This window comes from Ipomoea nil, unplaced genomic scaffold, assembly GCF_001879475.1.
Source record: "Ipomoea nil cultivar Tokyo-kokei standard unplaced genomic scaffold, Asagao_1.1 scaffold0211, whole genome shotgun sequence".
Classification (NCBI taxonomy): domain Eukaryota; kingdom Viridiplantae; phylum Streptophyta; class Magnoliopsida; order Solanales; family Convolvulaceae; genus Ipomoea; species Ipomoea nil.
The window spans coordinates 322,348-337,748 of NW_017616639.1; the positions used below are offsets into that span (position 1 = coordinate 322,348).

The following is a 15,401-nucleotide window of genomic DNA, read 5'->3' on the forward strand; positions in this document are numbered from 1 at the left end:
GATATGGCACTTCTGGACCAAGAATTTCTTCATCTTCTTCCCGAGGTCGAAAAGGGTCCTTTTTCACATCAAGAGATCGAACAATCATTGGGCTACTCAATAGATGTGCTTTATCCATATAAAATCTTCTAAGGACCCTTTCGGTATAATTTGATTGATGAACAAAAATTCCTTTATCCAAATGTTCAATTTGTAGGCCAAGACAGAATTTTGTTCTCCCAAGATCTTTCATTTCAAATTCCCTTTTCAAATAATCCACTGTTTTTGAGATTTCCTCAGGAGTTCCAATGATGTTCAAATCATCAACATAAACAGTGATTATAATAAATCCATGTTCATATCTCTTTATAAAAACACATGGACAAATTTGATCATTGGTATAACCTTCTTTTAGTAAATATTCACTAAGTCGGTTATACCACATGCGCCCTGATTGTTTCAGTCCATATAAAGATCTTTGTAACTTTATTGAATAAAGTTCTCGAGGACTCGTTTTATGCCTTTCAGGCATTTTCAATCCTTCAGGAATTTTCATATAGATATCACTATCGAGTGATCCATACAGATAAGCTGTTACCACATCCATTAGTTGCATATTTAATTTTTCATGCACAGTTAAGCTAATGAGGTATCGTAATGTTACAGCATCCACTACGGGAGAATATGTTTCATCATAATCGATACCTGGTCTTTGAGAGAATCCTTGAGCTACGAGTCTTGCTTTGTACCTCGTAACCTCATTTTTCTCATTTCTCTTTCTTACAAACACCCATTTGCATCCCACAGCTTTCACCCCATCAGGTGTTCGGACGATTGGGCCAAACACTTTTCGTTTTTCAAGAGAATTCAATTCTGCTTGTATTGCTTCTTTCCAGTTAGGCCAATCGTCCCTATTTTGACATTCTTGAATGGATCTTGGTTCATGATCCATATCATCATTCATGATATTTAATGCTACATTATATGCAAAATAGTCATCCAAAGTGACTTCATTTCTATTTCATATCTCCTCAGCATTAATATAATTTATCAAAATTTCTTCATTTTTCTCAATTTCAGGTATATGAATTTCTTTAGGAACTTCATTCCTTTCAAATTCATCTCCTTGAATTTTCTCATGAATGTCATTCATGTTGATATCATTATTCTCATCAATACCATTCTTTGTACTGACTTTCCTTTTTCGAGGATTTTTATCCTTTGAACCAATAGGTCTTCCACGCTTCAAGCGTACTTGGGAGTCATTCTCAATTTGACCTTTTGGGATATCAACACTAGCTGGGACATTAACTGCTGGGATATAAGATTTTGTTACTCGTTTTGGATCAACAAATGCATCTGGCAGTCTATTTGCCAACTCTCGCAAATGGATTATCTTTTGAACTTCTTGTTCACATTGTTGAGTTCTAGGGTCTAGGTGAAGCAATGTTAGGGCATTCCATGTTATTGTCCTTTCAACAATATTATTTCCTTCCCTTAATGTGGGAAAAGATGCTTCATCAAAGTGACAATCTGCAAAACGTGCAGTAAATAGATCTCCCGTTAATGGCTCAAGATATTTAATTATAGAAGGAGATTCATATCCAACATATATTCCCAATCTCCTTTGAGGACCCATTTTAGTACGTTGTGGTGGAGCAATGGGAACATAGACTGCACATCCAAATGTTCTCAGATGGGAAATATTAGGTTCATGACCAAATGCTAATTGCAATGGAGAGTACTTATGATAACTTGTCGGCCTAATACGAATTAGTGCCGCTGCATGCAAAATAGCATGTCCCCATACAGTAGAAGGGAGTCTACTTTTCATAAGTAATGGTCTAGCTATTAACTGTAGCCTTTTGATAAGTGATTCTGCAAGACCGTTTTGCGTGTGAACATGCGCTACTGAATGTTCAATATCAATCCCAAGTGATTTACAATAATTATCAAAAGCTTGGGATGTAAACTCTCCAGCATTATCCATTCGGATTGCTTTAATTGGATGGTCAGGAAAATGTGCTCGTAATCTTATTATCTGAGCAAGTAATCTTGCAAATGCCATATTGCAAGATGACAATAAGCATACATGTGACCATCTAGTTGATGCATCAATTAAGACCATAAAGTATTTGAAAGGTCCACATGGTGGATGTATAGGCCCACATATATCACCTTGAATTCGTTCTAGAAATGCAGGTGATTCAATACCAACTTTGGTTGGTGATGGTCTTATAATCAATTTTCCTTGAGAACATGCAGAACAGAAAAATTCATTTCCTTGAAATATTTTATGCTCTTTCAAGGTATGACCATTTGTATTTTCAATAATTTTTCTCATCATCACATATCCAGGATGACCCAATCAGTCGTGCCAAATCTTAAAGTCATTTAAATCAGTAGACTTTTTGTTTACAATAAGATTGGCTTCAATAGCACTTATCTTTGTGCAATATAAACCAGATGGAAGAGCATAGAATTTTTCCAACACATATTTCTTTCCAGATATTGCCTTTGTAACTTGAAGGAATTCTTGATTCCCTTCTTCTATAGTCTCAACATGATATCCGTTATCCCGAATATCTTTAAAACTTAATAAATTTCTGTGAGACTTTGGAGAGAACAACGCATCATTTATTATAACTTTTGTTCCTCCAGGCAATAATAGATTGGCTCTTCCAAAACCCTCAATCATTTTTGCACTACCACATATTGTAGTGACAAATGCCTCATTTCTTTTCAAAATGCAGAAATATTTTGCACTTTTAAGAATTGTATGTGTGGTTGCACTATCCACAATACATATGTCTTCTTCATTTGCCTTGGATTTAATCACAAGTGATGATGTGCTCATTTTTGTTTCTTCAATAAAGTAAAGAAATATATTTAATTAGAAACATTACATAGTAGTAAACAAAATACATCATATATATATATATATATATATATATATATATATATATATATATATATATATATATATATATATATATATATATATATATCTAATAATTAAGCTTTAGAGACAAAAACAACCATTTTGCTTCTAGTACAACATATATATCTAATGAGCTCAAAGATAAATAACATCAATCTTTCTTTTCTATTGGCCCAAGATAATCTTCCACATCCAGATGTGTGATATCAAAATCGTCGTTCATAAAGACATTGTTGGACTCTATATTCTTTCCCTTCTCTTTCAGGGATGCTTGATAGAGATCCACAAGGTGCCTCGCAGTACGACAAGTGCGTTCCCAATGGCCAGTCATGCCACAACGGTAACATATATTTTCAACATTTTTGGGATGATTTCCACGTTTTTCCTTGTCGTGTTTTGCACCACTATTTTCCCATTTTCGATTGTAACCTTTGTTTTTGAAATTATAACCACCATGACGATTTTGTCCACGACCAGAATTATAACCACGGTTTCGTCCATGACCACGACCACGGCCACGACCACGACCACGACCTTTTGTATTTTCATTGTGATATGACACGCCATTTGCCTCAGGGAATGAGATTGAACCAGTAGGGCGTGCCTCGTGGTTTTTCATCAGTAGCTCATTATTTTGTTCAGCCACAAGAAGGCAAGAAATCAATTGAGAATATTTGGTAAAACCTTTTTCTCTATATTGCTGTTGAAGCACAAGATTGGATGCATGAAAAGTAGAGAAAGTTTTCTCAAGCATATCCTCATCAGTAATTTTTTCTCCACATAACAATAACTGAGAGCTTATTTTAAACATAGCATAATTATATTCGCTCACAGTTTTGAAATCTTGCAATCGCAAATGAAGCCAGTCATAACGGGCTTTCGGGAGAATTACTGTCCTCTGGTGATCATATCTTTCTTTCAACATTTTCCAGAGTTCAAAGGGTTCTTTCACGGTGAGATATTCATCTTTTAACCCATGGTCAAGATGATGGCGAATGAAAATCATTGCCTTAGGCCGATCTTGCATCGAGGCATTATTATTTTCTTTGATAGTATCACCGAGGCCCTTTGCATTCAAATGTATCTCAGCATCCAATACCCATGAAAGGTAATTTTTTCCAGATATATCAAGTCCCACAAATTCAAGATTTGTAAGGTTTGACATATTTAAGATATAGGATAAAATATTAGGAAATATATAAAGATAGTTTACCTATATAGTAGTTGAATCTGAGACTTCGTGCTGATAACGTGTTATATATAATAATAATTATAATAATAACTATTATGAAGAAAAGGCAAAGCAAATTTCACTGGAATGAGAGACAGAGAGAAGTAGAGATTATATATATATTCATTCGTATTTTCCTTGCTCTAAGATGAAACAGGTGAGGGGTATTTATAGCATTCGGATTTAGAGCTAATGAATATAATATTTATACAAAATAGCCACTTGTTGGTGCTAGCCTGGCTGGTTGATCAGAAGATAATGTAGCTCACCATAGACTTATAGGTCTCAAGTTCTAATCCTTGCAGCAGCGTTTTATGCCAACTTGTGATTAGCTTTATAGAAAACTGTGAACCGCCATATAATGTAACAAAGAGAAGACTTAGCAGCAATTATTACTCATGGTCAAAGTAGCTTGGTGTAGAAGACTTCACCTTTTATACACAAGGTCAAAGGTTCAAAACTCAACTTGGACATCCACATTTCTTTTTGTTTCATAACAGTTGTCGAGTTTTAAGCAAGTGGGGTGACCCAATCTGAGACCAATAATGAGACATTTATGATTTTATGGCATGGTTGTTGATGGATTTGTCAGTCATACGGCCATGCTACTGCTACAGTACTACACTCTCGTATAAAATTGAGAACTGATGTAGAGAAAATCTTGACTCATTATTCACTAAACTTTACAATTTTTTTTAGGTATATTTCACTCACACTTATGGTCTATATATAATTAAATCATGACATGGTTATATCTTGGGAAAATATTATGTGGATTATATTTTTTACTCACTCTTAAATTCTTGATACAAACACTTTTTTGAGGACCCATATGATGAAAATATTCTATTATTGTTTGTCACATCAAAAGTAGAAGTGATGATGAAATAGAATTTGATAATATACATAGTAGAAAGAGAAATTAAAATAGCGATTTTAGTCCATTAATTATGCTTAAATTGTAGACTCAGTTCATAAATTATTGCTCTATACAACTTTTTCCCTTTAATTATACTAAAAGTGGTTGTTTCAATCCATTACATATAAATTTTGAGTTAATTACCGATTTGGTCCCTCGACTATAAGGATTTCACCATTTTGGTCCTCGACTACCAAAATTCCTCAATTTAGTCCCCGACTATACTATTTTTACATGAAATGGTCCTCAGTCAAATTTTTCGGTCAAACTACAAGGGTAAATTTGGAATTTGGAAAAATCATCTTCTTCACTTGTGTTCTTTACAGAGAAAATGGCGTCTTCTTCATAAGCTATTCACTTTCAAATCCCTTCTTAGAAATCTTTTTTAACGTTGAAGCCTTCTAGTCGGCGTTTCAAGATTAGCCATGTTTCTGCCACCGTGACAGATACTCCGCCGTCGGTTTCCGTGTCCCTGGTCCCGGAGAAACTCCTAACCAGGAAAATACCCGGTGACTATGGGCTGCCATTGATCGGGCTGTGGAAAGATTGGCTAGACTATTTCTACAATCAAGGAAGAGAGGAGCTTTTTTCGGTCTCGGATTCAGAAATACAGGTCAACCGTGTTCAGGACGAACATGCCACCCGGACCTTTCATTTCATTCAGCCCTAACGTTGTGGTTTTGCTCGACGGCAAGAGTTTTCCGACACTGTTTGATCTAGGAAAGGTCGAGAAAAGGGATCTCTTCACCGAAACTTTCATGCCCTCCACGGAACTCACCGGCGGGTACCAGATCCTCTCCTATCTCGACCCATCGGAGCCGAAGCACGCGAAACTGAAGCAGCTGATGTTCTTTCTCCTCTCCTCCCGGCGCGGCCACTTCATACCGGAGTTCCGCAAGAGCTACACGAAGATGTTTGGAGGTTTGGAGAAGGAGGTAGCTTTCAATTTTTTACCCGATCGTGGTTTGGATTTGATCAGGTGGGGATCAAGCTGGGAAGCAATGACCCTAATCTTGTTGGGAAATGGGTAGTGTTTAATCTACATCCTTTGATGGTTCTCGGATTTGTCCTTTTAGGCGAGGATAGCGACGAATGGCAAGAAGATCCGGCGAGCTCCAGCGTTCGACGCGAACATAGCCCCTCCGGCAGTGTAGCTTCTCCGGCGTAGCAGCTCTATCCCTCTCCCCTATTTCTGGCGACTATCCGGCGTGGCTGTGACCTTCGGAGAGCTGAGTATCCGGAGGTAGTGGTGAAACTTGTTGGCGAAGAATGCGAAGAATCTGATTCAACGGTGGTGGCAAAACTTTTTGGCGAAGAATATGATTAATGGAATGCGAAGATTAATGGAATGTTAATTTGTAAAGTGAAATTACAAATATATCCTCAGTTTTAATGCCTTCAAGATAATAATTTGACTCTAGGACCATTTCATGTAAAAATAACATAGTCGAGGACTAAATTGAGAAATTTTGATAGTCGAGGATCAAATTGGTGAAATCCTTATAGTCGAGGGACCAAATCGGTAATTAACTCTATAAATTTTGTTAAAATTAAAAATTTATTTTGATTTGTCAAATTATTAGAGGACAAATTGTTCATTTTGTAAAAAATTTTCCAAAGTATAACAAAATGAGTTTTTCACATTGATGATTTCAAGTGAATGTTGGATTTGTTGTAATGTTGATTACATGAAAATATGAGTGATTGCAGTATATTTTCAAACAAATAATACCCAGAATATCGGGTAATTGATCTACATGGAAGTGGGGTATTAAGCACTAGCTACTAATTTATTCTTATGAAGCTAATCCTAATGATTATCTTGGATGATTGTAGTAAATAAATAAAGCAATAAAATCAGGAATTTGTAAACAATAGAGGGAGAAATATCAGAGATTCCTAGGATTCAAGTGTTTAATCCCCTAGTGCCTAACCCTCCCGTAATCTCTAACCCTAGTGAATATTCACTCCCGTGATATAAACACACAATAATAACAGAATAAGCATTCATAATAAATTCCTAACTACTACCATCTTCTGATGCGCAATAATCAATAATTAAACTCTCTAACATATTTTCCCTCTCCCAATGTGCAATAGTTAAGTGCAATTGTGTGTACTCTCAATTATGCCTAACTCTCGTTATGTGATTGCTGTAATTTGGGGCAAACAAATAATACCCGGAGTATTCGGGTTGTCGAACCACAGAGAGGTGGTGTACTAATCACTAGCTACTAGGTTACTCATATGAAACTAGTCCGAACAAAACTTGAAGGTTGATTGATTGCATAAAATAACAAGCAGAATAAAATAAGTAGCAAGGTTTTGTAGACAATAGAGCAAAATAGGATTCTTGGGATCACAATGTTTAATCACCTAGTGCCAATTAACGTTTGTAATATTTGGTTTGGAATTAAGATTTGTATGGGAATGCAAAGTGGAATCGAATTACTCCCTAATCTCTATTCCTATTGAATTTCCACTTCCATGGCTTAAACACCCAATAAGATCAAAGATCAGCATTCAATTATTCCTAATTACTACCATCTCCCGATGAGCAATAATCTAGAATAAACTTCCCCTAATAAGTTCCCCTTTCCCAAGGACCAACCATTAGGTGCAATCGTGTGTGCCCTAATTTATGCCCCAACTCCCATTGGTGACACAAACATGACTGTGAAGCTAGTAATTTAGGCCTTTAACTACCAACAACAACAGATTAAAACAAGATTGCAACACAAATCATAAAACCAAACATAAATATATTAAGAAATTAACGAACTAGGCACATAGGTTCATAAACAAATTCACCCAAAAATCCCTAAGGAATTTAGCCGAGCATGGCTAAATTATACATAGCAAATATGAATAAAGGATTACAAATCATCAGAAGAGTACAAGAATTAACCAAGCGATTCTCCCAAATCTCCCTGGCTTCCTCCTTGCTTCCAAAGACGACTTGAGCCTCTTGATTTCTCTCTTTCTTGTCTACAAAGAACTCTAAAAAATCTCTTCGTCCCCGTTTAGGGTTGAGGAAGGGGGGATTTTATAGTGGGTACAAAGTTGAGATGAAATAGGAATCTTGTACAAAATTGGACTCAAATTATAATTCCTATATTTAAATAAATAAATTGGAAGTATTTAATTATAAAATTAAAGTTGGAATTGGAAATTTGGAATTGAATGGAATTGAAGTTGAATTGCTGCCAGCGCCCTTTTGTCGTAATTAAGACTTCACGCCTCGCTCGACGCGTCGAGACCTGATAGTCTCGATTTCTGATGCTACTGGAAATTTTCGACGCGTCGAGTCCACTGGGCTCCGAACTCGTCCAAAATTGCTCCAAACTCATCCTTGAACTTCCCTAGCTCATAGAATTGACCTACAATGGTTCAAAAACACTAACAAACACCGTAAAACATTCAAAACAAGTGTGAACCATAATTAAATGATAATAGCAAGGAAAATATGTATTAAATAAGCAAAATTAAAGAACTTAAATGCTGAGATGATTCAAAATAACCATAAAAACAAGCACAGATGTGATAACATCATTATGCCATAAACAAAGCAAAGAAACAAGTAATCGGTCACATCTTTGTGTGGGATGGGAGCTCAACTTTGGCTAAAAGTTTGTGGATGTTTGGTGAGGAGGTTGCATGATTGAAGATAGGTCTGCTAGGAGAGCAAATCTTTGATTAGATTGAGCCTTAGGCCTTTATATGATTACACTGTACATAACATAGTTTTGGGAATAAGTTAGAGCTAGCTGCATCTTTGATTCGTGTGGCCACTTTTGGGTCACCTTGTTCAGACTTGAGTTTTAAGTTCAATATAGTTTTGTTTTAAAAAAAAAAAAATAATAATAATAATAATAATAATATATTAAAGAATGTGAGAGCATAGGCACAAGGTTTGTAAACACTTTTTACCCAAGAATCTCTAATGGAATTTAGCCAAGTACGGCTAAATTATACATAGCTAAAGATAATAGAGAAGTTACAAATTATCAAAGAGAGTACAAGAATGAATCAAGCAATTTTTCCAAATCTCTCTAGCTTTCTTCTTGCTTCCCAAGACAACTTGTTGCTCTTGATTTCTCCTCTTTCTTGTCTCTAAAGATCTCTGAATGAATTTTTGGGTTGAGGGAGGTGAGATTTTATAGCTGGAACCAATCCCGAAGAAAATAGAAATTTTCCGCGCAAAACTGGGCCGAAAACACACCTGGGCCGCGTTCCCGCTCGACGCGTCGAGCCCTTGTGCTGAAAATCTTGGCAGGTTCTGGAAAAGTTCGACGAGTGATTTTCTCGGTTCCACACAGCCGCCTCTCGACCCGTCGAGAGATCGGCTCAACGTATCGAGCGTCGATTCTTTGCTCCGGACACGTTCTGGAATATTTGGACGCATCGAGCCATCGAACTTGCTGTGCATTCCTCCTTTGGTCCATTTTGACTCCAAATTTGTCCTAGAACTTCCCTTATCTTTGCTCTTGACCTACAATTGTTCCAAAACACTAACAAACACCGTAAAACATTCAAAACAAGTGTTAATCATATCTAACTGATAAAACAAGGAAATATGCCATTAAATTACCAAAATCATGAACTCAAGCCTAACAAATAAAATCAAACTAATACTAAAAATATGCACAATTAGACTCACATCAATGAGATGAATTTTCTCTATTATTAAATAATAATAAATTTAGCTTTAACTGTTTAATGCACGTAGAAATACATTTTGAATTTTTAATCATGTTCCGATTTTGACTTTCTCATAATGATAATTAGAAAGCAAAAAAAAAATTGTGTATAATTTAAAGATTAAAATTGCGATCTGACATGATTAAAATGGCAATGCAATAAAAATTTTGAGAATTATGTTCCTAATAAACAATTAAACAACTGATTTAGTTTATTAAAAAGAATTGAGAAGGAATTGAATTTAAATTTTATGAAAAAAATTACTTGAAAAATTGATTATATTATTTATCGGTAGAAAATAAATTACTGAAAATAATTGGTATAAAGAATCAATTGCTCTTATATAATAAAGATATGTGGGTGTAATATAGAAATTCATATTGGCCATATTTGGTAAATGGCTGTTAGCTATTAGATGATTGGATTAATTAGAGGGTATAACTAGTTGACAACATTAGTTGATTGTATGTTGGAAAGTGACTACAGACTACATGAATGGTGAGAGAGAAAACAGAATGAAGAAGAAGATGTTATTATTCAAGTTCCCAGCTTTTTCTTTACACGTTGGTTTATATTTATATATATATATATATATATATATATATATATATATATATATATATATATATATATATATATAAAAGATGAATGTAAGGGAAAGGATAGGAAATGACAATAATCTCTCTATGCTAAGCTTTCCTACTTCTTTATTTTCATCCTCTAACACCCCCGGTAAGCTGGAGCATGCAAATTTTGTATGCCCAGCTTAGATAGGAAGGAGTTAAACAGAGATGTTGGAAGAGCTTTGGTCAGACCATCAGCAATCTGCCTTGCAGAGGACACAGATAGCAGACTTCTCTGCATCAGCAGTCTTCTTGAACTTTATTATGTGCAATATCAATTGATTCCAACCACAATGAGAACTACACCAAAACCAGTACATCCATGCCCAATCTTCTTCACATCAAGTGACTCAAAGGAAATCATCTTTTCCACTAGAACTTGAAACTTCGAGGAATGAATCTCTGAAGCACCTGTATAAGTAGTGAAACAGAATAGCAGACCAGAACATTCATGGGCAAGCTTCTCATTAGTCAACTTTTCCAAGGAAAGTGCAAACTCCACCGGACGAATATCAACTCTTGGGCTAGTTCCCTTCAATATCCGTACTTGCTTTGATTCATTTGAAGCATCTAACAACAATTCAATGTTCTCTATTTGCACAAAAGTATTAGCACCATTAAGTATTAGCCCTCCAGTTGTTACATATGCAACAGTTCCAGGAGCCACAACAACACCAGGTCCATCATTTCCTGCTCTTGATCGACTCAGTGATTATAGGATACACACCTGATCCATCAGAAGAAACAACTGCATATCCATCCTTGATAGATATATTCAGAACTGAACCAGGAAGCCAACTTCCTCTAGGCTTGGACTTGTCAGTGGTATCCAGAATGCACTTAGGGGCTTTCCGAAATCGAATTGAATGCTCATTCAAAACGAACTTAAAATTGTCTAAAACTTTCAACAAATTCTGAGCTGTTACCTCCTGCCACATCTCCTGCGGCTCCACCCCCGGCGTCGTCTCCTCACCGGCGGCGGCATTGGCTCGAAGGCAACGGCGAGACAGAGAAACGACGTCCTTGAGCTCTGCCTCCTGCAACACCGCTTCCTCTGCTCCAACTCCGGCGATGCTCTTCCCCATTTTATCACAGTCGGCCTTACAAATATCTCTCTGAACGAATTTCCGATTGAGAGACACAACCGCTGTGGCTGAATCGGAGAACTGTTCCGTCTTCTTCAAATTGAGAATCTCATTCTGTAGGTCTGAGTTTGGTGTGGGTTACGAACTCCATCCTTCCACTGCGGAATGGCTGTGGAGGTCACCTGAACTGAAGATTGTGTGATCGGAATCGACGAACATCCTTGGATCGCCTTCCGCTGCGGATCGGCTACGGACGTCTGCTGCTCCGAACTCAGATTCCTTTGCGGAATCGTTGCTGATGCTGATCGGAACGGTGATCGAGCGTCGGCATTGTTGCTACTCTCCGTAGCAATAATCCTCTGCGGATTGATCGGCGATGCGCGAACTAGGGATTGAGCAATCGATGTCGTCGGATGAGCCTTTCTTTGATTCGGTTCTCCGGTGCCGATAGCAGCGGCGGCGTAGCTGCCTCGCCGCTCTGATACCATGTTGGAAAGTGACTACAGACTACATGAACGGTGAGAGAGAAAACATAATGAAGAAGAAGATGTTATTATTCAAGTTCCCAGCTTTTGCTTTACACGTTGGTTTATATATATATATATATATATATATATATATATATATATATATATATATATATATATATATAAAAGATGAACGTAAGGGAAAGGATAGGAAATGATAATAATCTCCCTATGCTAAGCTTTCATACTTCTTTATTTTCATCCTCTAACATTGTATAAAGGTGTTTGGTAAATTAGCTGATAGTTGTTTGGTATAATTTCTTTTATCAAAAAGCTAATTCAAAGACTTGTTTTGAGCAGCTTTTTGAATTTTAGCATTTTGGAGTTACAAAAAGCTGATTAACCAAACACTTACATTGATTTTTTAACCAAATCAAACAGCAAATACTGATCAAATAAGCCAAAATTGACTGATAGGCTTACTATTTTACCAAACAGGGCCATTATATTTTTTTTCTCAAAGTGTGAAAATGAGGGTTTTAGTTCATTAATTATGCCTAAATTATAGACTAAGGTATTATCGTGTAATCAACATTATAATAATAAACCCAACTTTCACTTGAAATTATCAATGTAAAAAAAGTTACTTTCTTATACTTGAAATTTTTTTACAAAATAATTAATTTGTCATCTAATAATTTGACAAATCAAAATAAAATTTTAATGTTAACAAAATTTATATGGCAAATCAAAATAAAATTTAATGTTAACAAAATTTATAAGTAAATCTCTTGAAATCTCAAATAAATGTGGCTACAAAGTCTATCAAGTCCCAAGTAAACGTTAAAAAAAAAAAAAAAAAAAAAAAAAAAAAAAAAAAAGTCCAAAGTAATCAAATCAATAATTTATCATTTTTTTTTCTTTCTTTCAAATATCGAATCAATCTACATAAATGTGGCTCCAAAGACCAAAGACTTTCAAGTCCCAAGTCAACAAATCAATAATTTATTGTACTATCTTTTTTGTTTTTGTTTTTGTTTTTTTTTTTCTTTCAAATATCTAAAAAATCAATCTCAAATAACATGATTGAACCCCAAGCCCCAAGCCCCCACTTGCCCAGTCTTAAAATTTTGATGAATGAAATAAATTACAAGATGATTGAAATTGAATCTCACATTTCATTTCTTCTCATATTACGATACATCATAATTTAATTAAATTATCCCACTTAACAATTAATTGGCTTCGTTTTAAATTTAAAATTCGATTTAAATTTGAAATGTCAAATTAAATAGTATGAATAATGTGTAGGGGCCACTAATCTATATGCATACCCAGACATGCATAACAAAGGAATAAAAGAAAAGTCGACCGCAATTACATTCCAACTAACTCATTAAAATGTTGAATGAAATTGTTGGGCAATACCAATTTGAAAAGTCGAGTTCAATATCTTATTATCAAAACATGATCTTTATTGCTAAGCAAGTATAACTAAATAAAATTATTCATTTCCTACTCGTTATAGCATTCGATGCAGTGATAGGTGTTTGATCTTAGAAATTGATATCTACTAGTTATAATTTTTAACATTTGATCCTGACAATTGATCATACTAGGGAAGGATTATTGCAACATGGAGCTAGATGTAGTGGGAAGTGCATTTATTATTGGATATGATGGAGACTTACATATATACAAAAATAAAACTAATGGTCATAGAGTCCATCAAATCATTTTCAGAATAATGTGCTTCCAATGCGGCATTGTCAGCTGTCAAATACTTCGTCCATTTCATACGTCAAATGTATTTATTTAAAAATTTAAAAATAATGTACGAAGTCGGTTTTATAAAATCAACGTGGTATCATTTATTTATTATTTCGGTTATGATTACGTCGAACAATAATCAACATCGTATTTACAAAATAATTGATGTTAAAAGTGTTTTTTGTGATAGTGATAAATCTATTAACTATTTAATGGCTCTTACCAGTAGATTCTGATTATTCAAAGTGAGGATTTTAATTTCATATGTATATGTGTGTGTTTGTATATACAGGGGAAATCACAATTTTGGTCTTTCAATTGTTTTCTAACTATCAATGTAGTCCTTAGTTTTCAAATTAAGCTAATTTGATACTCGAAATTTTAAAAATGGGGAAATTACCATTTAGGTCTTTCAGAAGGGTCGTTTAATTGATAAAATTTTAAACAATTCGAGGATCAAATCAATTGAAATTGAAAACTAGCTTAGGGACTGCATTGACAATTGGAAACAATTGAGGGATCAAAATGATGATTTTTCATATCAAAAAATTTAACGAAAAAACGGATATAAATGAAGGTTATAACCTTCATTCACACTTATTATGTTTTTATTATAATATGATGGAGACTTACATATATCTACTATACTAATAAGAGCCCAAGAGAGTTAGGCCTATAATGGGTAGAAAAAATGGCGGTCACAGATTTTAATCAAATGAATGACTCAGATTGATTAAAAGATTGATCAGATTTAAATTTTACACTAAAATTTCCTAAAATACCCACACACCGTTACTAATTCCGTTAAAATTTTAAGAATTACCGTTAGTTCACCGTTAACTTACTCATTGATTTCAATAATAAAAAAAAAAAAGGTCTTAGGTTCGATCCTCATCCCAATCAAAGTTGGCATAATTAGTACTCTATTTTACTCTTATTAAATTATATATAAATAATAATTTAGTAGTTACAACGAAAAATAATACATATGCATTTCTTTAATTTAGAATTATGTGTTCACAATGTCTTTATTCAAAAAAAAATTATTCATTATCAATAAATTAAATAAGATAAAACCAGGACTATGTGGAAGGTTGTGAGTTCGAGCCTCAGTGGAGGTGTTATTAGCTCTTTGTGTTTCAGTAGGTTGAGAAAGTATATGAACAGATACTACAATGTAATAGAGCTAGTAGCATTCAAAAAAAAAATAAGATAAATAATTTTATTAGTTATATTGTCTTTATTTTTCTTCAATATAAAAGTTCTTTATATTCAAATTTATTAATTGATTATATTCGCTACATTGTCCTTACAATGTATTTATTTAGTGAAAAAAAATTATTAATTATCAATAAATTAATTAAAAGAAATATTTTCATTAGTTATATTGTCTTTATTTTTTCTCAAATGTAAAAATTTTTACATTCAAATTCATCAATTGATTATATTCACTACATTATCTATTATCATTTTTGTGCACTATTTTTCTAATTAAATATCAAAGTTATAACATAAATTAATGCTATATATTTATTTACCAAGTATTTTATTAATACCATGAAAAAATTAAAAAAAATATATAATTAATAAAGCCAACCATATTAACTACTTGAGAGATTTTGTGACAAAGAGAGTATTCAAATCACACAACAAATTGAAGTGAGAACTACCTCGCAATGTCCTTG

The 15,401-nt window shown here is 34.3% G+C and overlaps 1 protein-coding gene across 1 annotated transcript; it reads right to left on the minus strand.

The window, feature by feature from the left end:
- Positions 1-3,071: 3,071 nt before the first annotated feature.
- On the minus strand, positions 3,072-4,085 carry LOC109192458. The gene has a single exon (XM_019343112.1). The coding sequence runs from the start codon at positions 4,083-4,085 to the stop codon at positions 3,072-3,074; it is 1,014 nt and encodes a 337-aa protein (XP_019198657.1).
- Positions 4,086-15,401: the final 11,316 nt, after the last annotated feature.

What these genes read in the sequence shown, in the direction of transcription:
- LOC109192458 (XM_019343112.1), bottom strand. Translation starts at nt 4,085, where the DNA reads ATGTCAAACCTTACAAATCTTGAATTTGTGGGACTTGATATATCTGGA.